This window comes from Meleagris gallopavo, chromosome 1 (genome assembly GCF_000146605.3).
Source record: "Meleagris gallopavo isolate NT-WF06-2002-E0010 breed Aviagen turkey brand Nicholas breeding stock chromosome 1, Turkey_5.1, whole genome shotgun sequence".
NCBI classification, from domain to species: Eukaryota; Metazoa; Chordata; class Aves; order Galliformes; family Phasianidae; genus Meleagris; species Meleagris gallopavo.
In genome coordinates this window covers 163,256,063-163,278,583 of record NC_015011.2, presented here as the reverse complement: position 1 = coordinate 163,278,583, position 22,521 = coordinate 163,256,063, and the positions used below count along the sequence as shown (strand labels likewise).

The 22,521-nt window shown below is 43.1% G+C and overlaps 2 protein-coding genes and 2 non-coding genes across 4 annotated transcripts in view; 3 read left to right on the top strand and 1 right to left on the bottom strand.

Moving 5' to 3' along the window:
- The first annotated feature begins 6 nt into the window (after positions 1 to 6).
- TPT1 (tumor protein, translationally-controlled 1) lies at positions 7 to 3,629 on the top strand. The gene is made up of 5 exons (XM_003203326.4): positions 7 to 115; positions 330 to 520; positions 1,305 to 1,410; positions 1,851 to 1,967; positions 3,401 to 3,629. Exons 1-5 carry the CDS (start codon positions 50 to 52, stop codon positions 3,401 to 3,403), a joined length of 483 nt encoding a protein of 160 aa, XP_003203374.1. The 5' UTR covers positions 7 to 49; the 3' UTR covers positions 3,404 to 3,629.
- Positions 3,215 to 3,345, top strand: LOC116216240. Its single transcript, XR_004158693.1, has one exon. It is a non-coding gene; the product is annotated as a small nucleolar RNA SNORA31 (small nucleolar RNA).
- A 485-nt stretch (positions 3,630 to 4,114) lies between the features above and the next one.
- On the top strand, positions 4,115 to 4,250 carry LOC116216241. The gene has a single exon (XR_004158694.1). It is a non-coding gene; the product is annotated as a small nucleolar RNA SNORA31 (small nucleolar RNA).
- A 5,410-nt stretch (positions 4,251 to 9,660) lies between these two features.
- Positions 9,661 to 22,521, bottom strand: part of GTF2F2 (general transcription factor IIF subunit 2) — a 53,087-nt gene continuing 40,226 nt past the window's right edge. The window contains exons 4-5 of the mRNA XM_010728830.3: positions 17,827 to 17,970; positions 9,661 to 10,831 (exon numbers count right to left, since the gene is read on the bottom strand). Coding sequence (XP_010727132.1) covers positions 10,712 to 10,831; positions 17,827 to 17,970 — 264 coding nt within the window. The 3' untranslated portion in view covers positions 9,661 to 10,711. The remainder of the gene's footprint in view (positions 10,832 to 17,826; positions 17,971 to 22,521) is intronic.

The following is a 22,521-nucleotide window of genomic DNA, read 5'->3' as shown; positions in this document are numbered from 1 at the left end:
CTGACGAGGCGTTGGGCGCCTGTGTGTGCGTGTCCCCGCAGAGGACGAGATGTTCTCGGACATCTACAAGATCCGCGAGGTGGCGAACGGCCTGTGCCTGGAAGTGGAGGGGAAGGTGAGTGAGAGCCGGCCGGCCCGAGGCTCGGGGACGCGGCGGGACCGGGAGGAGGGAGCGGGGAGAGGGCGCAGAGAGGGCCGCGGGGAGAGCCGTGTGTGGGGAGCGTGGCTCTGAGGTCGTGCCCTGCCGACAGGTCGTACGTAGGTGTGTAAGAGCAGCGGAACGCAGGTGTTGGCAGAGCCTTGAAGCTTTTTGATGTCTCTAAATCTAGATGGTCACCAGGACAGAGGGTCAAATTGATGACTCTCTAATTGGTGGCAATGCCTCTGCTGAAGGTCCTGAGGGAGAGGGGACAGAAGCCACGGTGATAACCGGTGTGGATATAGTGATAAACCACCACCTTCAGGAGACCAGCTTCACAAAAGAGTCGTACAAGAAGTACATCAAGGACTACATGAAAGCGTAAGTACCGGTGGGCTGCTCCCTTCTATGGGGCCTGAGGATGTTAGCCTTTATTTCTGGTGGGTGCTGGCTCTGATGGAGGTGCCAAACTGGCTGTGAAATTCAGCCGTGTCTGAATCCTTGGCAGAACTGGAGCTTTAAAGCATTGGTACTGGGATATCTGTGCTTATCTTGGCTGAGGTGCTCAAGGTCAGGTTGGATGGGGCCCTGGGTGGCCTGATCTGCTGGTTGGCAGCCCTGCTCACAGCTGGGTTTGGAACTGGGTGGGCTTTATGGTCCCTTCTGACCCAATGTGTTCTGTGATTCTGAGACCAGATCGTGTGCTTTGGAGGCTGTTTGCAGCCTTGCTGGTTTGTTTGTTTGTTTGTTTTTGACTCCACCAAATGTTTGTGTGGGAGGGGGGTGGTAAAGGAAAGCTTTCTGAACCTGACTGTCCAAATGTCTGAAACTGTGTGAAATGGAGCTGTTTGTTTCCAAGGGATGGATTCCTTTGCTCAAAGCGGGTTAGTGCTAAAGGTGAAAACAGTTCTTGTGATACTGATGGATGGTGCCCTTGTTGCTCTGAAATTGGCTTGCTAATTTTTTGTCTAGTGCAAACCTAGCAGTAAAATGGAATTGAGTGGTAGGCACCACTCTGTTAATTCACCAGCATTTGTGGCAGGGTAGGGGGTGGGAAATACAATATGATCAAACTGTGGCTGCTGGTAGATCTCTACTATGATGCTGCTGCACAGCGTGTAGAACAGAACATGTTCTCAAAGCTTGCTTTTTATTTTCTTTCCAGAATCAAAGCCAGACTTGAGGAACACAAGCCGGAGAGAGTAAAGCCTTTTATGACAGGGGCTGCAGAACAAATCAAACACATCCTTGCCAACTTCAAAAACTACCAGGTTAGTTGCGATTATAGCGTTGTTTCAGTAATACAAGCTGAGATTGTTTCTGCTGAGCTAGCTTGTTGAGTTTAGAGAACTCGTATTGTAAAGACATCTCACTGGGACCCTTCCTAAGGATATTAGGAGCCTTGATAGTCAGAAGAAATACTTGAAAGGCTTCTAGGTGTTCAGGGAGCTCATTGCAGCATGAGCTGCTGTGATAGCTGCAACTGTAGCTAAAAGGAGCTGGAGTTACAGGTGTTAAAGGTGAATTGTTTTGGCCCTTTCTGTTTACTGTTCACAGTAGTGTGGTGATGTTACGTAAACTTGCGGAAAGCAAAATTCCTGCAGCTGTTAAGGGAGACTTTCAACTTGGAGATGTTGTAGGTTTCTTGTATAATATATGCTGCTTGCTGGTAGTAGCTCACTGAATGTCTCAGTAACGCGTTTCTCTGAAGTTCTTTGTAGGAGAGAACATGAATCCAGATGGTATGGTGGCTCTCCTGGATTTCCGTGAGGATGGTGTGACCCCTTATATGATTTTCTTTAAGGATGGCTTAGAGATTGAGAAATGTGTAAGTACCAAAACGGGGTGAATGTAATTAAAAGCATCAGTAGCTTTTTCCTTGCATTAATCATTCTATCTCTGTTAAAAGTTGAACGGTGACTGCCAGTTTAAAAACTGGGTTTGCACAAGTGCAGTCTGATTGCTGCTTTGTATTATGTAAAGTGGCTGAGACTTCCGTTGTGCTATTGAGTCATGCTGTAAGGGGATGTGGCTTCACTGCAGTGATTCATAGTGATGTAATGGATAAGAAATGTAGGAAGAATTGCTTCAGTGAGGTGTGTGTGTGTAGATGGTAATGGTTTAGACTATGAAAGGCAATGTCCTCTGACATGAAATATATCTAGTTTAGATCCATCTTGTGTGGGCTCACTCTGGAGTGCTGTACTTGAGTGTATTTCACTCTTTCGCTTAATCTGCCCTTATTTAGTTACATAAGAACTGTGTTTAAATACTGCCCTAAATATGGGAACACGGCAACACTTTGCTTCAGTACTTACCCTTGTTTTGTCTGGAAGTTCCAGCTTTCTGAGCCCAAGCAGTTGCTGTGATCTGCTTTAATTATTCTGAGCTTGAATGTGATAGTGATGAGACTATACTTAGATCCCAACGCTTGCATATTTTGGTTTATTCTGGGACCCATATGATTCATTGGGGACCAGCAGTGTGGAATCACCAGTTGCTTTCCTCTGCCATTCTGGACTTCAAGAGCCTGTTTATAGCCAACTGAATGTATCAGTAAAGCCTCTTGCAGGCTTTCTGGTATTCAGGTCATGTAAAAATGAGCCAACTTCCAGCACAGCACAATACTCCAGCTGGTGAAACTTCACTTATGTCTGTCCTTCAGCCTGGAGCTGGAGTAAGCTGGAAGAACCTGTGGGCAGAAGCCTGTGCTTCTCTCCTCTATGTGGGCAGACCTTTAGGAAGTACAGTCCAGATAACCTGTCTGCTTCAAGATGATAGAATCCTTAGAGTTGGAAGGGACCTCTGAGGGCTATCTAGTCCAACTCGCCTGCAGTGAACAGGGAAGATGAGGTAGAAGAACAGTAGTAGGGCATTCCAAAGGTGGTGAGGAAAATGTTTCTTGGTACAGCTCTTGTAAGAGACATAGAACATGCATCATAAACTTGAGTGTTTGTTTAGGTTGTGCACTTGAGAGGAAATCTGAAACTGGGTGTGTCAAGCAGAAAGGATGCAAGTGAGCATTCAGTCTGACTTGATCAACAGCTGATGCCAGTTGCTCTGTGTAGAAATGCTCAGCATCCTCTGATAGACCATGAGCAAATTTTCCTGTTGCTCCCTGGTTTGCACTGAGATGCAAAAATAACTTCCTTGCGCTTTCTGCCTGCCTGCTTGTGGCAGTTCAGATTGAATTAGGGAATACAAAGTATGTTTCAGAAACCTATGGTGACCTTGTACTAACCCTTGCTACTCTTGTTACAGTAACAAATCAAACAGTATGGTTTTGGATCACCTGTCTTCATAGCTGGCTGCTGTTTCTTCTTCATCAGTACAACACCAGGAATCGGCAATGTCTAACAACTGGACTGATATCATCTTGAGCTTTATTCACTTTATTTTGACCCTGATTTGGAGTGGAGGCCTTGTTTTAAAAAAGGAAAAAAACCATCTGTCATGTAGGTTGTCTAAAATAAAAACTCATTGAAATCCATCCTAGGTGGTGCCTCTTGGTCTGGTGTTTCTTAGGGTTGCTTGCGGGAGAGGTTGCAGCAAGATCGTTGTCCAAGGACTTGTTTCTGTCTGTAGTGTAACCTGCTCCTAACACATGACAGTCTTCATGCAGCTTCTCCCTGTGCAAGAGCAGGCTGAAGTGAATAAGGCAAAGCCTAAGAAATACCGTTGTGAAGTGGACCTTCTTCTGTCTTTCATGATTGTACAGAGACTCCTATCTCTGGAAGAGACACCAAAATTAATAAAAAGCAGAATGGAATATATACTACTCAAACTGAGTGCTGGCTGAGCTGCTTTTTCAAAGAAGGATATTTGAGTTTATTCTCAGCTGTAGTGTGACTTCATGAGTAAGGTAGAAGGATAGGTGGCACAGGAGCCCCAACACCAGCACTGAACACAGGTAGTGCTTGTGCAGTGGGAAGAGGGTAACACTGATAGGTAATCCAGCGTCTGCCTTACCAGGAACAGCATCTGTTTGACAGACCTGAAGCAAAAAACCATTGCTTTTCTGGTTCTTGTTGAGATGCAACAGAAACAGATTCCTTGCGCTTTCCACCTGCCTGTCCTTGTGGCAGTCTGGATTGAATAAAGGAATACAAACAGCTAGGAAGAGGTCTGTAATACAGTAAGATTGTTCCTGCCCAGGGCTGTTGCCTTGGACTGTGGGTAGTAGGAGATAGGAAGTGAGGGTGCCTGGAAGGGAGGCACCACAAGCTATGTAGAGCTGCTGCTACCAGACCTCCTTTTCAGGAGTCTTTGACACCTTGGCTACCTTGTACCAGGTTTTTGCAGGAGTCAGATAGAAGGGTCAGCAGGTAGGAGGGTGAGATAAACAGTGTCTGTGGAGATGGGAGCAGAGTGTGCTCTGAACTGTTATCTCAGAGGTGCCTGTTTTCAGCACACCCTGTTTCAATTCTGTGGGAGCTTAACTTACATGTGTTTTCCCAAGGCAAGGTCTCAGGCCAGCTGTTTTTTTTTCTAGTTAAAATGTCAGTGCAAGCAGAACAATGTAAACTAATGCTCTCTGCTTTCACTTGGAGGGGCTGACATGGGGACAGGGATGACCAAAATCTGAGGAAACCAATTGTGAGCTTTGTCCTTTTTCCAGGGAATTTCTTCGACCAGGCCAGATGGGGATGTGATCTTACCTTTCCCATAGTATCTTGGTAAATGCTATGTTCCTTACAGGCTGAAATGAGAAGGCACTTGAGATAAACTCCTCAGCACAGTGAGTTCAGGCATAGCAGTGCTCGCTCCTGATCTGGCTGCAGGCTCAATCAACCCAGATGCTCTTCGTATGGCATGAGCCTCTATCAGAAGTCTCCCTTGTGCTGCAATATTGTGTCTTGGTTAGGGCCTGCTGTAGAAAAGCATCAGTTGGGAGGCTGTTGGGATGCTGGATGTTGCTCTTCCAGCAGGCTGGAGTAGTTTTGTGTTGGTTGTGCTGCATTTCCAAAACATGCCTTGCTGCCTTTGGGTTCAGAGAAGAGAGCTGGCAAGTCCTGTTCTGTGGTGGTGAGGCTGCTGGGTGCTAGGAAGGGTAAATGTTTTGTGGTGTGGCTGTGGCCCTTAAATGTATGTGGGAGCAGATGTTGGCTCCACATAACCCATTTCCTTCTTGTCACTCTTTTTCCTCCCATGCAGCTGTCTCCTCTCTTTCAAGCAGCTGCTTTCTGCAGCTGAAAAGCTCAAGTGATTTAATAAGGCAAGGGTTTGCACTTATGTAGTGCTGCAGCTTTGGAGTTAATACACTGATCATAATCCCCAGTCACAACAAAATACCAAAACATGGACCAAGCTGAAGGGCAGCATAAAAACATAAACCAGCTTGTTTTAAAACATGCTTACTGGGCTTGTTCTTTGGGAAGGTGTTTCTGCAGCTGAAATATTTTTCATGTGAGGAAGGTCTGCACAGTTTCTATCCCCAGTCCCAGAACTTGGCTTATGCAGCTCAGGAGAAAACTTCACATCCCCAGCTCAGGTTTCAGCCCTGCAGCTGGGCTGCCCCTACACCAGCCAAGAGCCAACTGGCAGCAGAGTGCTGACAGGTTATAAAAAGAAGGAAGAAAAAAAACCAAACCCACCAGTACTCTCCTCCCTTAGTTTCATACTTCTGTGCTTAACCATGTGGTAGGTTGGAGTGGAGGAGGGAAGCAGTGCTGGTCACATCTGATGCTGCCCTTGGCTTTTCACCCTTTGCTTGTCCCTGGAGCTTTTTTTATTCTCTTGTTCTCTTACAGCATCTCTCTGTCCCACGCCTGGTGCAACCAAGTGCTTGGGAAACCCCAGCTCAAACCTGGCAGTTAAAGCCCAGATGCTGCAACAGCTGCTTCCTTCCCTTAAGCAAGTCGCTGTTGCTGAGCTGAGTCAGGCTGGCGTGATGCAGTCCTTGCAGTGCTTTCAGCAATAGCCACCTAGGGAGGATGCTTTTATTGAACAGCAGTACCGTCTGCATCGAGACACCTTGGCTTCTGGCACTGCTGCTGATTGCCTCCCTCTATTCCCACTGACCTCTTCGGCTCCAGCTCTGCATCCCTGGGATGCGTTTACAATTGCAAATTGGGATTTCATCCTCCACCAGCTGGCAAGGAAGTGCTTGCGTTGCCACCAGCCTGCAGCAGGAGAGCAGCAGTTAAACACTGCCTTCGTTCAGCTCAAGGAGAAATATCTCAGTTGGAGAGAAAGAAAACTTGCCAAGCTTGAAAGTCCTTGCCATAAACAGCCCCACACTGCCAGAGCACAAGCTTTGCTGATCAGTGGCCCTGCTCTGATGGGTTCATTTTCCCCTGGTCATGGGGTTGCTTTCATCCCCCAAATCAACCAGTGCCATAGGTTGCTGACAGAGATGGTAAAAGTTCCCAGTGATCACAAGCCACCACTGGAACAGCCTCCCCAGGGAGGTATTCAGGAATTACCAGTTACCTCAGTACTTTCTAGGTGCTGAAAGCCTTCCTTTCCTCTTGGAGGAGCTGATATCTCCATGTAAATGCCACTCTAAGGACTGAGCTTTTAGGAGATAAAACAATTAAATAGATCGGGAGCGAAAAGAAACAGTCATTCATTTCAAGATTTGAAAGCCAAATTAAGCAATTTTGGGAAAACACTTTTGGGAAATTCTGGACACTTGTGAGCCTGAGGTGTCAATGACTGCAGGTGACACTGAGCATCATTTCAGCCAACTGTCCAGAGTTTCCCACCCAAACTGCAACAAAGACAAACATTTTGGGAGGTTTTGGCTAATGGGCAGAGGGAGACCTTTCTGTGCCAAACAATCAAGCTTGCACTCCTGTGTCAAATATTTGATACTGAAAGCAGAGCTCTCATAAGCACAGGACCAACTAGGACCAATCTTTTTTGCTCAGGTGACTTTTCTGCTTGGTGCTTTCTGCTCCTGTGCTTCTTGCTGCATCTGCCTGGCTATATGCTCAGAACCTGTGGGGACCACCAAAATACTGGGAGGGCAGCAAGACCAGCCTGCAGGAATAACCAGGTTTCCCTCTCCCCATGTCAGTCTCCAGTCCCTCACCTTTTCAGTCCTTTCCAGCTCATGGACAGCGGAGTGTTTCTGCAGTGTTCCATCGTAGCTGCCTTGCATCTACCAACTGAATATGCACACCAGCAAAGCTATTTTGGTGCAAAAACCATCGTTGGTAGCAAGTTCTTGTATTAAAGCTGTCAAACATCACATTAGCTCCTGGGGAGAGACTGCTTGCTGAGTCAATTCCAGCATTAAAGCATGGGCTAAAGCTTTCCCAACACCTTCCCACTCCAAAGCTGCTTTGCAGAGTGTGGCTGCTGGTGTCTCAGCATCACGATGCCTCACGTGTTTGTTATGCATGTGGCCCATGGGACCACATGGCGCCCAGTACAGCATCCAGCACCGCAGGAGTTGGTTCCCAGCATCACCAGATCTGGACTCACTACAGCAGCAAGATTCCCCCAGCTCAAATCTGGCACTGCAGATCGCAGAGTACAAAACTGCTGATGACTCAAAGAGATGGTCAACAGGGAGAAGTAATGTTAAGAACGTAGATGCACTTTCAATTTCATTTAATGCCATTTAGCACATTAATATGTCTGCTGGTGCATGTGGGACCTGCTCATTTCAACAACTAATATTGAAGAACATCTGCACTAGCACAGAGCTCAGCAGCAAGTGGAGGCAGCAGCACGTGGGAAGACCATCGGGGAACCAGCGTTCATCGCTGCTGTGAGTTCATGGTTTAAATCAATCAAAATGTGGGGGCTGGGGAACCAGGCACAAACACCTACAAGCTGCCTCCTCTCCTTCTGCAGATGGCAATCCTGCTAGCAGCACCCATGTTAGGTCCCTCTGCAGAACTGGGGATTTTGGCTGGTTCTTACGTGCTGGATCCAGGAAGGTTGCCCCAAATGCTGAATATTTGTTGCAGCTTCACCCAAAGAGAGGCCAGTCCTTCATTACCTTGAGCCACTGCAGAAGGGAGAGTTCTGGTAGCAGTGTGTCTGCCCTGCTGATTGTTTCAGATGCAGTCAATGTCGAACACATGGCACGGGTCCTGGGGACAACACAAGAGCATATTCCAGCCCCTTGATTAGCACCTCTGTAGGCTCTCCAGTCACCATCATTTTGTGACTGCTCCTGGATTTACAATGTCTTTCCTGCTCTTGCCGTCCAAGATCATATTGAAAGCAGGAAAAAAAAGTTTCTTAGCTGTAGTTTTGAAATGGCATTTTTTCATTGTCTCAATCTTCTTCATCTTGAATGCTGCAAGACTGGATGAGCTTAGTGGTCTTTTCCAACCTTAATGACTCTTTGATTCTAATTCAAACAAAAGCACATTGGCCTTCCTAATCTTGTCACTCATTGGCTGAAAACTCCACTGCCAGTTTCTCTCTAGCACTCTCCATGTTTTTAATGATACCCATGAAAATCTTTTTGGTAAAAAAAAAAATCATAAAATCCATAATAAACTGTGTGCTCTGCACATTTTCTGTTACTCCTAAGTAAAGCAGAGCTTGCTTACCCTGACTAAAGGCCTTCTGTAGATCAAGAAAACACCTCTGCTTAGGTCTTCTGGCATTTCTCATGGACTGATTATATCCCTCTCAGCTGGAGGCTGTGAAGCAGTAAGCTCACATAAACACATAAATCCCCAAACACAACCCCACATGCTCTCCTAAGCTAATACTGCTAGAGATCTTTCTATAGATAATCCATTCCTTCTGAAATGGAGCAGTCATTTTCACTTCTGTCACTGAATTATATCAGTAAACCAGAGTTGCATGGCACTGTCTGGTTTTAGAAGACCACAGGAAGGTTTGTCACCATCTTAGCAGCTCAAATGGGGCACAAATGCAACTAAGAAGCCCAGCTTGCAACAAGCCAAGTGTTCCCATCCTACGTGCCTGCAAATATCAGTCTGCAGAGGACTTGAACAGCATGGGAAGGACAGCAGTACGTGCTGGCTCTGGCTATTCCTGGGAAGGAAGCAACTTATCACAGCAAGCAAAGAACTCTGGCTTCCTGGGCTCCTGTCAGCATCTTCAAATACCTCCTGCAGCAGTAAGCTAGCTGGGTCCTGCTCATAGAATCTGGGAAGACAGAAGTTACTGGCAGGATTTATAAGGGGACACAAAGAGCTATGGAATGTGATTGGTGTTTTAAAAAGCCTTGGTTGTCCACCTGCTGGGATTGGGCAGGTTGTGCTGCAGGAGGCTGAGCACCAGCAGGAAGCACATCTGTAGAGAGGAGTTTACACAAACAATTGATAAAAACAATCTGAGCAAAATTAAAATGCATGACATGCATAGAGGGTCACTTGTTTTACAAACCTCCTGAGGCATTTGATCCTCCTCCTAAGCTTTTATTGCTTGAAAGTGCACCAATAATGGAATATTTGCTTTTAAAATAGGTCATTTATTTTATTACTGTGTGCAAAAGCAATGGACACGTCTGAAGGACTGGAAGGAATACGACAGTCATGCTATAAAATCTCACCTTCTACTTCATTCACAGACACAATAAGTTCTTTTTCACTGTTTTCTTTGCTCTGTTTTTTAACACACAAGCTCTGAGAATATAATTAAGTGGTCCTGTACCACCTTCCTCCCTGCTCTCTCCCAAAAAAGGATGCAACCCTACAATCTACATTTCAAAAATGGGGAACACAGAGAGACAGACACCTTAAGAAATCTTCCCCAAGCACAAGGGAACCCTGTCAAAAAGCCACCAATAAAAACATGCTGTTTAAAAAAACTGCATACTTAGACTTTCTAAATCATGACATGTCTTCAGTCAGTAAGATAGGTCATTGCTTGGTACAAATTAAAATAATGCTTTTATTGGTATGCTTAAACACAAAACATAGGTAACACTAAAAAACCAAAAGATAAATCTGTTCCCTGATGTACCTAGCAGACAGTTCTCTTTTTGCCTCAGTCATCACCTAGAAGGGACTGCCATCTTTCCTACAGAACTGTGTATCTAGTAGCCCTTGTTTTAAGGTTTTCTAGCTGTGCTGATTTGTTCCCAGGAAGTCTCAAGGCTGTGATGAGCTGTTTTGGCTGTTCTTCCTAAAGCCTGATTGCCAAAGGAGCACAGTGTCCGTGCACCAATCACTACACAAGCACTGCACGACTTTGGAGCCTTCCAGGTGAAGCCCTGAAGGATGACAGCAGAAGTGAGAGCCTGAACCTGGTTCTACTTGGATGCACAAAAAGGAAGTTACAGGTTTCTCTGGGACACGTTATCCTTCCAAGTCATTGAGGCTTAGAAGAACCAGAAAGCTATCAAGAAAAAGCAAGTCAGAACTTAAAAAGATTTCTAAGAAAGATAAATCTAATCCAAGTTTATTCTATAAATATTTTTTTTTTTTGTCAAAAGACAAACATTTATAGAAACTTAAAAGAAATATTCCTTTGAAAAACAAATGAAGCTAAGGAAAATTACAAAGTATGGTTGCTTTCATTTATATTTAACCTTGCAGAATTACGCTGTGCTCAGTCCTGTCTGCAAACCCATGACAGCTCCCTCACTGCAATCGCTCTCCGTCGTTCTCTTTTGCTTCATGAGCAGTTTCCTTAATCACTTTTGTCTTCCACTTGGTAATGTCTATATTCTGGCTTCAGCTCCCATGTGTTTTTGTGGGTCCCCTTCACATTGTAGATGCCTATTTCTCTTAGAATTTCTTTCAAGTATATCTGAAAGGAAACAAGATAACAAATTACAAAGGCAACTGCCAATATCATACATGATGTCCCATCATCCACCAAATCCCATTGACTTTGCTAACACAGATGACAGAGAAGACAAGGGGCAATGGGTACAAGCTGCACAACGAGAGGTTTCATCTTGATATAAGAGACATTTTTACAGTGGGAACAGTCAGTTGCTGGGACAACCTCCAAGGGCCATGGTTGAGTGTCCACCACTGGATGTTTTCAAGATTTGGTCGGAGGAGGTTCTAAGTGATCTCGCCCAGGCTCTCTTTTCCCATGAAGGGAAGGACCTGCTGATATTTCAAATTCCCTTCCATTCCAGTGACCCTAAAAATGGGACACTCAGAAAATCAAATGACTGAGATATAGCCAACGTACCCGAAGTGTCAGACACGCAGTTGGTCTCAAAATCTGTGCACGGCTACATTTCCTGCTAAGTGACAAAGGCGTGGGGGTGCTGCTTTGCTTTCTGCTTCGGAAGCTTGCTGCCATGCCAGACGTTAATGGGGCAGATGGCAGATCTGCATGAGGAGCACTCCCGGAGGTGGCTGTCACACAGCTCTGTCACCGCAGCCCCCCGGACGTGCTCCTGGCTCTTGCTCCCTGTGCAGTCACATCAATGTCTATTGTCTCAACAAAGTAAGGCATTATAAAAGCCTATTTCAGGCCCTTGGCTTTTCTCAGCTCCACTCTATGTACACACGTCTTTCCGTCCACAGCTCCCTGTGACCTTCACCATGAAATTCATGCAGCTTGCCTTAATGTGGCCACTGTGCCTTTTGGTAAGTTGCAGTTATCAAAGAAACCTTCCTGCTGGAATTTCACAAGCCAAGCTAAAAGCTCCTGGCTTACAGTAGGAGAATCAGCTTCCTTACATTAGGATTTTCAGTACCTTTAAACCCGCTGTTATATTCTGATCCGACCAAAGCCTCAAGCTGTTGGTTTTCAGCTGTTTTGCAAAGCTTTCAGCATTTTATTTCTGCCTTGTTTTTAGGGGAGCGTTGAGTAGGTGCCAGAGAATTTCCTAATATATTCAAATATTAAGACTAGGCAGGGAAAATAGGGAAGGAAAAAAAAAAGAAGCAAAGCTACGATAACCAGTAGCACAAACTTTTACATAAGACAGCTCACAAATATTGCCTTCCTTTACTCCTTATAATAAACATCAATAATTTGTTGTATTTTTTAAAGAGCCATTTCCCTGCTTGCTTGTTTAAATATTTATCAGTGCTGACTTTGGAGGATCACCATGGCAACTGCAGGCCACAGTTTAAGAATCTCCACATGAAAATCACAACTGCTTTAGTCCGAATACTTCAGTCCTCATTGAGGGCATATACTGATCAGGAGCTATGGGAACCCTTGTATATTCTGTATCTCCAGTTACACCAAGTGAAAATATCGACATCTTCCGAGTCATTAATGGCAAATATTTGTTGATGACAGTAAAGAAGTACTGCCTGATCTCTTCATAGAATCACAGAGTTGCTAAAGTTGGAGAAGACCACAAAGATCAACCAGTCCAACCATCAGCCCATCCCCACCATGCCCACTGACCATATCCCTCAGTGCCACAGCTACATGGTTCTTAAGCACCTCCAGGGACCTTCCTTACACTCTATTCATTTTTTGCCAAATGAAAAAACTGGGAAGTGAAAATTATTTGCAGTGACTAAAACGAAAAGTTTTGTTTTTTTTTTTTTCAAGAAAGCTGTTGTTATTCTCTCTCCAGTTACACGTAAAAATTTACAGAGCCCAAAATAGCTTGATCCCACACTAACAATGATACTTCATTGAAGGCTCATGTAGCAAAAACGATCCTTTGAAAAGACATCCCAAAGCAATGAGATTGCTTAAAAGATCACTTTGTCCACATTAGAAAGATCCCCACACCAGACTACAGGCACAAACTAGTTCCTTAGGGTCCTATCTTTGCCTGAGGCAGCTGTGCTTCTGCTCACTGCAGGGATGACTTCCTTCAGCCTTGAGGCAAGCACGACGCAAAGCCCAGCAGGTGGCAGCAGGAGATCGGTGCGAGGCTCCTAACACACCTTCCCAATGCAACCTGATGTACAGATGCTGTCACTGTTTGAGAGTTGGGCCCCTACGACAAATCTGCTCAATAAAACAGCAATGGAAGTGCAAGCACTTTTCATAGAATCATAGAATGGCCTGGGTTGAAAAGGACCACAATGATCACCTAATTTCAACCCCCCTGCTGTGTGCAGAGTTTGCCAAGCACCAGACCAGGCTGCCCAGAGCCACATCCAGCCTGGCCTTGAACACCTCCAGGGATGGGGCATCCACAACCTCCTTGGGCAACCTGTTCCAGTGAATATTTCTGTACACTGATGCTGCTATTGTGCAATGCTTTTTCTAAAAAAGGTGATCAGAGCAGGTGGGAAAGCTATTTATCTGAGTGCATGTAGACATGTATGCATGCACATCCACTGCTTTGTTTGCTATCATTGTGTTATGCATGTATATTAGCTTTTGGTAGTGTCACCAACAGATACTTCAATAGATGGCAGCGTGGGTGGGAGAAATACGCTCAGATTCAAGGTTAAATTCTACCATGTGGACAGATTCATGAGAATTAAATACAAAATGCACCCAGTCACATGAAGCACAGCAAGATGCAGTTACTGTGCTGAGAGACCCAACCTGCAGCGTGAGAGCCAGGTCCCAAGGTGGGAATGGGAGAAGCACAACACGGTGAGCAACTTGCTGCTCCTTTGTGGCACTGCCTTTGGGTGATGTTTTGCATGATGTGATTCACAGAATCAATCATAAAATCATAAGGGCTGGAAAAAGCTTTAAGATCATTTAGACCAACTGTCAACCCATCGCCACCATGCCCACTAAGCCGTGTCACTAAGTGCCACATCTACATGCTTTTTGAAAATCTATCTCCTATCTCACCTAACGCTGCCTGCTGCGTGTCTCCGTGCCATCCACACAGTTAACAGAAGGTTACTTTCAATTTCACAGAATGACAGAATGGCCAGGATTGGAAGGGACCTCAAGGATCATGAAGCTCCAACCCCCTGCCGCATGCAGGGCCACCAACCTCCACATTTAATGCTAAACCAGGCTGCCCAGTGGCCTTGAACACTTCCAGGGACGGGGCATCCACAACCTCTCTGGGCAGCCTGTGGCAGCACCTCACCTCTCTCTCTGTAAAGAACTTCCCCCTGACATCCAACCTAAATCTTCCCTCCCTCAACTTCAAACCATTTCGCCTCGTCCTGCTGTTATCTACCCTTACAAAGAGTTGACTCCCCTCCTGTTTATAGGCCCCCGTCAGATACTGAAAGGCTGCAATGAGGTCACCCCCCAGCTGCCAATTTCAGCCCATTTTCAGATGCAGTTCCCCAGGCAGTGCCACTTCTGTCTCAAACTTTCTAGACTTCCAAGAATTTCAGTTAGACAGAAAACTAAAACGGAACAAAATTAACCCAATGTGATGAGTGAGATAACAGTTCTGCCACAAATAAGGGCAGTATAAGCCTGCAGTGACTGAGGGTTTGAAACTATCTGCCATCTCTGCTCCGAGTGGAGGAACTAAAAGCAGAATTGAGAGAAACATTTTTGAAAAGCTGAAAGAGGTATTCACTTCCAAGCTCTAAAAGCCTTTCTGAAACTTCAACAAAAAATAAAATCAAACCAGAATTAGCATAACCATTACTTAAAGCTGAATGTAGGAAAAAACTGTAATCAACCTACACTATTTTGAAAAGCTACATTTCTGATTAGATCAATGGTTCCATTCCTTCTTGGTTCCAAATACTCCAACTGTTTGACTGCTCACACAAAAAGTGTATTTCTTCTCAGCCATTGAGCCCAAATGGAGAATTACAGCAATATTTCCAGGGAGCACTGCATATTTGCATGTGGGTAGGTGACAATGGATTTGCCTAATACTGCAAATTGTTACTTTTAATTAGGAAGAAAGCCAAATAAAACCAGGCTTCTCTAAAACAACAGGAGTTTCGCATCCAGAAATGACTTGCTTTATGATTGCACAATCCCAAAATAAAGATGGCAGCAACTTCCTATGAGAGATGCAATATATTCTGCAGCAAGGATTCCATTTACTATTTACATCTACTGCTGCATAAGAAAAATACCCTCACTTATTTATTATTTTCCTGGCAGAGACTTTGATTCCCTTGGATAAGTGTATTTTACATATTATTAGTTAGAGACCACGGGTTGGCAACCCTGCACATAGCAGGGGGTTGAAACTAGATGGTCATTGTGGTCCATTTCAACCCAGGCCATTCTATGATTCTAGAGATACAGGCACCCAAGACTTCATTTCAACAAGAGCTGCAGCAACCACAACATTTTTTCCTCACTTCTGAAAATAACCCCAACGTTTAGAAATCAGAGCAGAAATTACATATCCAGAAAATCTTAGACACTATGACAGAAAATGAAGCAGTGAACACTCAGCAGAGATTAATTAACAGCCAACCTCTGTGCAGCATGTGTGTGCCTATTCAACCTGCTGGCATTTATGATTTTTCTTAGGAGGTCTGGCTGCTCTGTGAACAATAGGGTCACAGTGAGCGCAGGGAACAGATACTTCATTTTCAGTGAAGAAATAAAGTTTCACATCGGAGGTTGAAGCCCTGAGCATTAGAGAAACCTGCACACAGAGTGAAAACTGGATGAGCAGCAGGATGTGATGGGTAATGCTCTTAAATGGAAATGAATGCCATCAGCAACTCCTAACAGAAGTTTTCAAAGGGAACACAGTTGGGAAATTATCACAGCTTTACTTTTGAATTTATCAGTATATTGGCTATTCAGTGGAAGAAGAAAGGCACCAGGAAGAGGGTTTGATTCAGTTAGAGCATCCAAGCGTGAGGATGCTGTAAGGGCACAAACACCTAAGGCAAAAGTCTGCCATGGAATTAACAAGAAATCCCAATTCTTACAGTTTGAAACTGAGACTGCACAGTCCTCTTTGAGGAAACGGTCTAACAGCTGGCTGCTCTCAGGAGCCCTCAGCTAATTAGGAACAGAGGGGCTGTCACCCAGACCCTGCATACACAGATGGCGCATTGTGCTACGGGCAGAACACATTCAAGAGCATATATTGACAGCAGACACACGTAGGGAGATTTAGAAATTCATCATAAATGTAATAAAAGTATTCACCTGAGGTATTTTGCAAATACTGAATACGAAACCACAAGAAACTTGTGTCAGAAGCACAGCTTTTCCAGGCTCCTTGGAGATGAGCAGAGCAACAGGTACATTCCAGAGGTAAACTGCATTGCAGGAAGATGATGACTTTTGTTCCCCTATGGCTTAAGTGGGAGTTGCAGAAGACTATTTCTATCTGAAGTCATGTTAGATGGGATAAATCTGCTTCAGCTTACATTCAAAGTGATCAAGATAGTGACTGTCACACCTATCTCTTATTAAGAAAAGAAAAAAAACATTCTTGCCACTGCTTTCATGTCTTTCTCCTACTCCTTCCTCCTTCTCCTTTTCAATCAGCTGCATGCCTTCTATGCCACACAGATAAGGAGTTGAATCATTAGATAAATTAATGAAACAGCAGAAAGAAATACATGATCCAGAAGTAGTTTCTTCCAGGTTACTACAGTACTGTGAACCTACATGTATTTGAATTGGGAAACATCTTTGTGCAGTTTCTTGACAGATTGCATTGTGTACCTTATACTATACAAATCCACTGGTACTGATCCACTTACCTTAACCACGAAATGAGCAAAACTGGTAAGCATTTCTTTTCTTCCTCTATTCTTTTGCAGAGAAGTATTTTCGTCTACAATCCTGCTGTCACTGTTCCTTTTTCTGCCTTAGCTCTATTAACTTTTGAAATTGTAGCTCCATTTGAACTTAAACACAATTAAGTTTCCCTAAGTCTTCTGAAAACTCAGCAGGGTTGTAGACAGACATCAAAGTCAACAGTAAAAAACATCCAAAGTACAAAAGATATCCTCATCACAGTGGAAAACAGGCAACAACAGATGCTACAAGCGCTGTTCAGTGGAAGCCACTGATCAATAAAAGAAGAACAGTTTCAAACTAGAGGTCAGGAGCATGGGCAAGTGTTTGGAGCATGACTGTGGGTGAGGCTAAGGTGACACAGATCATAGGAAAACAGATTTTGTTAGTCCTACCAAATAGCCACACAGCTTCTGCAAACACTTCTAATTTTATTGTGCTAGAACTTTATCTTCTCTGTGTGTTCATTTGCAATAAAGCCAGGAGACAGGAGACAAAAGAATCAGCTACACAATTTCCTGACCAGCCATCCCATTTCCTCAAGAACTACAGCAGCATTTGGTAAGCAAGCAAACATTACCCATTTTGTCTGTTGCAGTATCCCCTCACTGTATCCTGGTCTATAAGGAAAGCTTGAAGAGTAGAAGAAGGGAAAGAACTGCAGAGTTTCTGTTGACAGATAAAGGAACTGGCAAACACTGAAGATTAGCACAACCAGCATGTGAGTGTAGGTCTTCATGCTTTTCTTGTTTGTGTATCCAAAGAAGTCTTTAAGAAAATCAAAACAGACACTCAAACCCTCTCTACTCTAAGATTTCTTCTATTTGTAAAGGAAATTAAGAGCTTTTGCAGGTGCTGACATAACGCTCAAGTTCCTAGCATGAACTACTTAGATAAATAACATTCACAGAAGACACAGAAGCATTACAGAATTTGGTTTCTAGTATTGAATAGAACCTAAATAAACAAGAGATCATTTAAGTTACTCAAACCACCTCTCTAGAAAGTTCACTCACTGCAATGCTTTGTATCCTACACAGTTCAATAAAGATGAACTTAAAAGCTGGTGATTTCCATTAGTTGTAAAAAAACACTAAAAGATTTGTTTCAAATGCATACAGTGTACATTAAACTATTTTCTGGATATGGAAAGTAAACATAATGTTAACTACTGAAAATGCTTATGTTAGAAGACTACTAGTACATACCACTGGCTGTTTGGTTATGTCCACCAGGTCTTTAATGTTGTAATACTGATGTTTCTCAAAGGCTGAAAAGAGCATGTCCAATACTTGTTGTTTATCAGCTCGAGCCCGTTTTCCATCTTCTTTCTTTTTCTTTTCATATTCAATCTATTAATGAGGTACAAAACATTTTAAATACATTCATATGTAAAACCACATGATTCTCAGCACTGAATATTAAGACATAAAAAAACTCTATATAAAAATAAAACACTGTTCAGTGCTTTTTATCTGAAAATTTTTCTTTTGAGCACTCAAATATTCTTCTATGAACATAAACTAAGCATTATGTCCTTGCACAATGAGCTTTTCAGATATGTATCTCTGCTTTAAAAAACAAAAAAACAAAAAAACAAAACCAAAATACCAGCAACAAAGCCTGCATGACGTGCCTAAACCTGAAGGGAGAATTAATATTAGTACAAGCATCCAAACTGAGCTAGTATTTTTGTTCCACCTCTGTTGATATAATAACAATAAACAACCTTCAAATTGCCATGCTCATGAAAATCCACAGAGCAACACAGCTGCACCATGACCACAGATACCACCTGCTCAAGGCATGCTTAGTTGGTCTTTAGACATTGCCTCATCTGTTTCAGAAATGGCACTCGAGACAACTACTCCATAAAGAGGAAAACAGAATTCTGAGTAACATGCACAAACTTACTGTTGTCTAAAACAAAAACTCTAATCAAGTACAGGCCCTCGTTATCATGTATCATCCTATTTCAGGATGTATATTAAAAATGTTTAATTGTTACAATCTATGCAAGTTAGCCATGTATTTTTGCAGAAACTTTTATCCAACCACTAAAAATGTTTTTTGTGTTTCACCAACTTCATCATCAGAAGCAAGACTTGTACAAACCAGCATACATCAAAGCAATAACAGACACTACTCAGCACCAATGGCAAAATTTGCCCGTACATTACCCCATTCACCCTCAAAAACATCCTCAATAGCAGAAAACCATCAAACTCCCCAGAATGTAATGCATTTCACATAATCAGTAGGTACTTTCAAGCAAAGTCTATGAAAAGCAGCATGACACAGCAGATAAAGACCTGGTTGCCTGTGGGATAATTTCATACAAGTGTCATCCCATCTCTGATGTCTCAAGATCCTGATCCTGAAGGAAGATGTTCAGAGAAGAAGCCTACAGATGAAAATTCACAGTTCTATTGGAGGCTGAAAATCATCTTTTTGAGGGGAGATATTAATTTCATTCCAAATTTTTCCTGTACTTCATTGCCAGCTAACTCCCTCCTTCTTTCTGATTGATAATAGGCTGTCTCTTGCTATCTGTCTCAAAGAGGCTAAAGCCTGTTACTACTTTGCCCTTGTTCACAGGTCTCTGGACAAAGACACCTTTCCCTTTCAAATTCTGAAACAGCTTTATTACTAAATGAATGTAGAGCAATTGCTTCCAATCTGTAACTTGAAGGTTGTTCCTTCAGCTAAAAACCTGGAGGTAGGCTCAGGCATTCACATACTTGATTGTTTTCCCAAGTATATATTAGTGCTATAAAAGATGCAGCCTATCTAATTCAATTAATTTTCATCCACTGATACACTATGGTGAAATTATTTAAATCTTGAGTCTCTGCACTAAAAAAAAAAAAAAAGTCCTACAAAACAGCAATAGCTTTGTAATGGTAGTAAACTGTAACAACAAGTAGAACAGCTTTACGTACGTCATCTTGGTTGCTGTGATCTGTAACAAGACCGCTACACCGCACAGAAACTAGACTAGAACATAAATGAAACATTGCCCCTGTTATAAATAACAGTTTGTCAAAATATTTGCTGCTTCTAAAAGTCCAGCAGACTAATCAATAGGGTTGCCTCTTGACCTTGGAAAGATTTCAGTTGTAAGCTTTGGAAACTCCATTGTGGATTCAATTTCTTTTTACCCTTGGCACAGTCTCACAATAGTTCAAAACTACACAAAATACAGCCAGGATCCATTAATGTAATAGAAAATAACTACATAGCTTATAGAATGACAGTGTTCTTCTGGCTGTAAGGCTGAAATCTTTTCCAGGGATGTACTCAGAGTCATCTGCCTTGCAGCTCCACTAGCAAAACAGCTGGCCAATTCTCTGCTGGGTATATTTACATGGAATTTGGAGGGGCAGGGAAAATCTCATTCGTCTAGAAGTCTACAACTACATTCTGCAATGAGTCCAATGAATGGATACCAAAATAGGAAAGGGCCTGAATCACCTCTCCCATGAGGAGAGGTTGAGAGAACTAGGACTGCTCGGCTGGAGAAGAGGAGGCTCAGGGGGATCTCATCAGTGTCCATAAATTCCTGAGGGAAAGTGTCAGAGGCTGCAGCCAGGCTCTGTCAGTGGTGCCTGGTGCCAGGACCAGAGGCCATGGGCACAAACTGAAGCACAGGAGGTTCCCTCTGAACACCAGGAGCCCTTCTGTGTTGTGCAGTGATGGAGCACTGGCACAGGCTGCCCAGAGGCTGTGGGGTCTCCTCCTTGGAGATCTCCCAGAGCTGCCTGGATGTGGTCCTGGGCACCCTGCTCTGGGTGTCCCTGCTGGGGCAGGGGCTGGAGCAGAGGGACCCAGAGGTCCTGCCAGCCTCAACTGTGCTGTAATTCTATGAGTCTATACTACTATAGCCTACAGCACTTCTCCAAGTTCTGCTTGCTGAGCGGAGATTTCTGCAGCATGAAGAGTAGAAAGTAGGAGACTTGTCGTTGGTTGCATGAAACATAGGATAAAACACAACATAGGTGAGACTGCTGTCCCTTTCTGCTACCTGCAAGATAAACAGCATACTAAACTGACAGATTGATTGTCAAAATGTTCATGCATCTTATCTTTGACAGCTCTGACAGTGGTCAGCTTTTAATTTACATTTGGCTCAAGTCAGCACTTCATAAGATATATGATTATATCTGAAATATTTTTCCTGTCAGAGTAATCATCTTTCCACAGGAAGCATCTATAAATTATGCAGCTACCACTGTCAAGTCCTAACTCAATGCATAACCATAGGGACTTGCCACTATAACTTGTGCATACTGAGGAAAATGAGATATGCATGCTTTAAGACATGCATTTGGGATTTATTGCAGTATGATAGTCGTCCCTTTGGTCTGAAATACATTAATGTGTGACATCTCAGACTACAGTCTAGTTCATACTTCATTCTAACATTGAAAAGTAGCTGTAATGATCAGAATTCCATTAAACTGTCTAGTTAAGAGACTGTATTTACATCTACAAGAACAATTTTGGTTTCTATTTTCTAGTATTACTTGTATTAAAAATCTTTGCTTTGTAAGCTGGAGAAAGCTGATGGGAAAAACCCACTGTCATAAGTAATGAAATTGGAAGTGCTTCTTAATGAGTAAGATCACCACAAAGTGATCTTTACATGGAAAGACACCAAGGTAGAGACAGTACCGTGTTATATTAGGTTTTAAGAAGAAAATGAGTAAACAGTAACCCAAACATTACCCAAAATAAGCAAATGTAGTTGTGTACATCAGGCATTTTTTGTTCCTTCACTGACAATTGTTTCAGATTTTTTTTTCCCTTTGGTAGTTCACAGTCAAGCACAGGAATCGTCTTGTAGGATTTATCCTATGTTTCCTTCAACATAAAAGGAAAGAAGGAACTGCACTTTTACTGGGTCCTCTTCAAAGACCCAGCTTTCTTAAGCCTGACTTTTCAGCCTTCTCTGACTAGGGATTCACAACATTTTCTAGTTTTTCTGTGCAGCTGCTGGCATTGGTAAACAACACTGCACTGTGTTGTCCATAGAGCACCACTACATTTAAGACACTGGCATATGCCAACATTACTAACATTTTCAATGCATGCAGAGTAATCTATTACAAGAGGAAGAGAAGAATTATCCAGCTTTAAATTTGTTGCCAGAAAAGCTTCTGATACATCAGAGGTTAAGTCCAGAGAGATGGCATGAGAGATGAAGGCATTTTTATTTTCAGTGCTTGACTGAGTTCTGGTTTCCTGTATAACATCTGAGGTCACTTTTCAGTGTAAAGATCTCTGTATTTGGTTTTGGGGATAGCAACTTCTGTCTGAGTTAAAAGTACAACAGCTGAAAGATGTGGTGTGAAAGATTACAGACTGCATGGCTCTGCTACAGGAGCAGCTATTATGTCTGCTATTCCCAACCCTTCTGTGATTTTCTACCTGCCCAGAAACAAAAATAAAAGGAACACAAAGAATAAAAACAGAATCAAGCTGCAACCTCCTCGAGTAGGAAGGTCAAGCTAAAGTGATGGAAGAAAACAATCCCATCTTTTTCTGGTTTCTGGCTTGTTTTTAAGGACCAAGAACAAGAGCCAGGCACTGAGGTTGTTCATCCTGTACACGGTAGGGCTGCAGGAATAATGAGTAAATAACACAGAGTGATAAGGAAAGATACGATGACTTTCAAAACAATCTTAAAAATAATGAAAAAAAATCACAGTTCTATTTGTGCCTCTTCAAATGAAGTATAGTGAAAATGTGCTTAGCTGGCAACTAGCTACAACTCTCTCCATGTGGAGTAAAAAAACAACATTAATTTTAAAATTGATGTTTCCTGCACAAATAAAAAAAAAAGTAACAGTAAGGAAATTCTCAAAACTGCCTTTACTGATGCAAGGTCTCTGACGGGATCA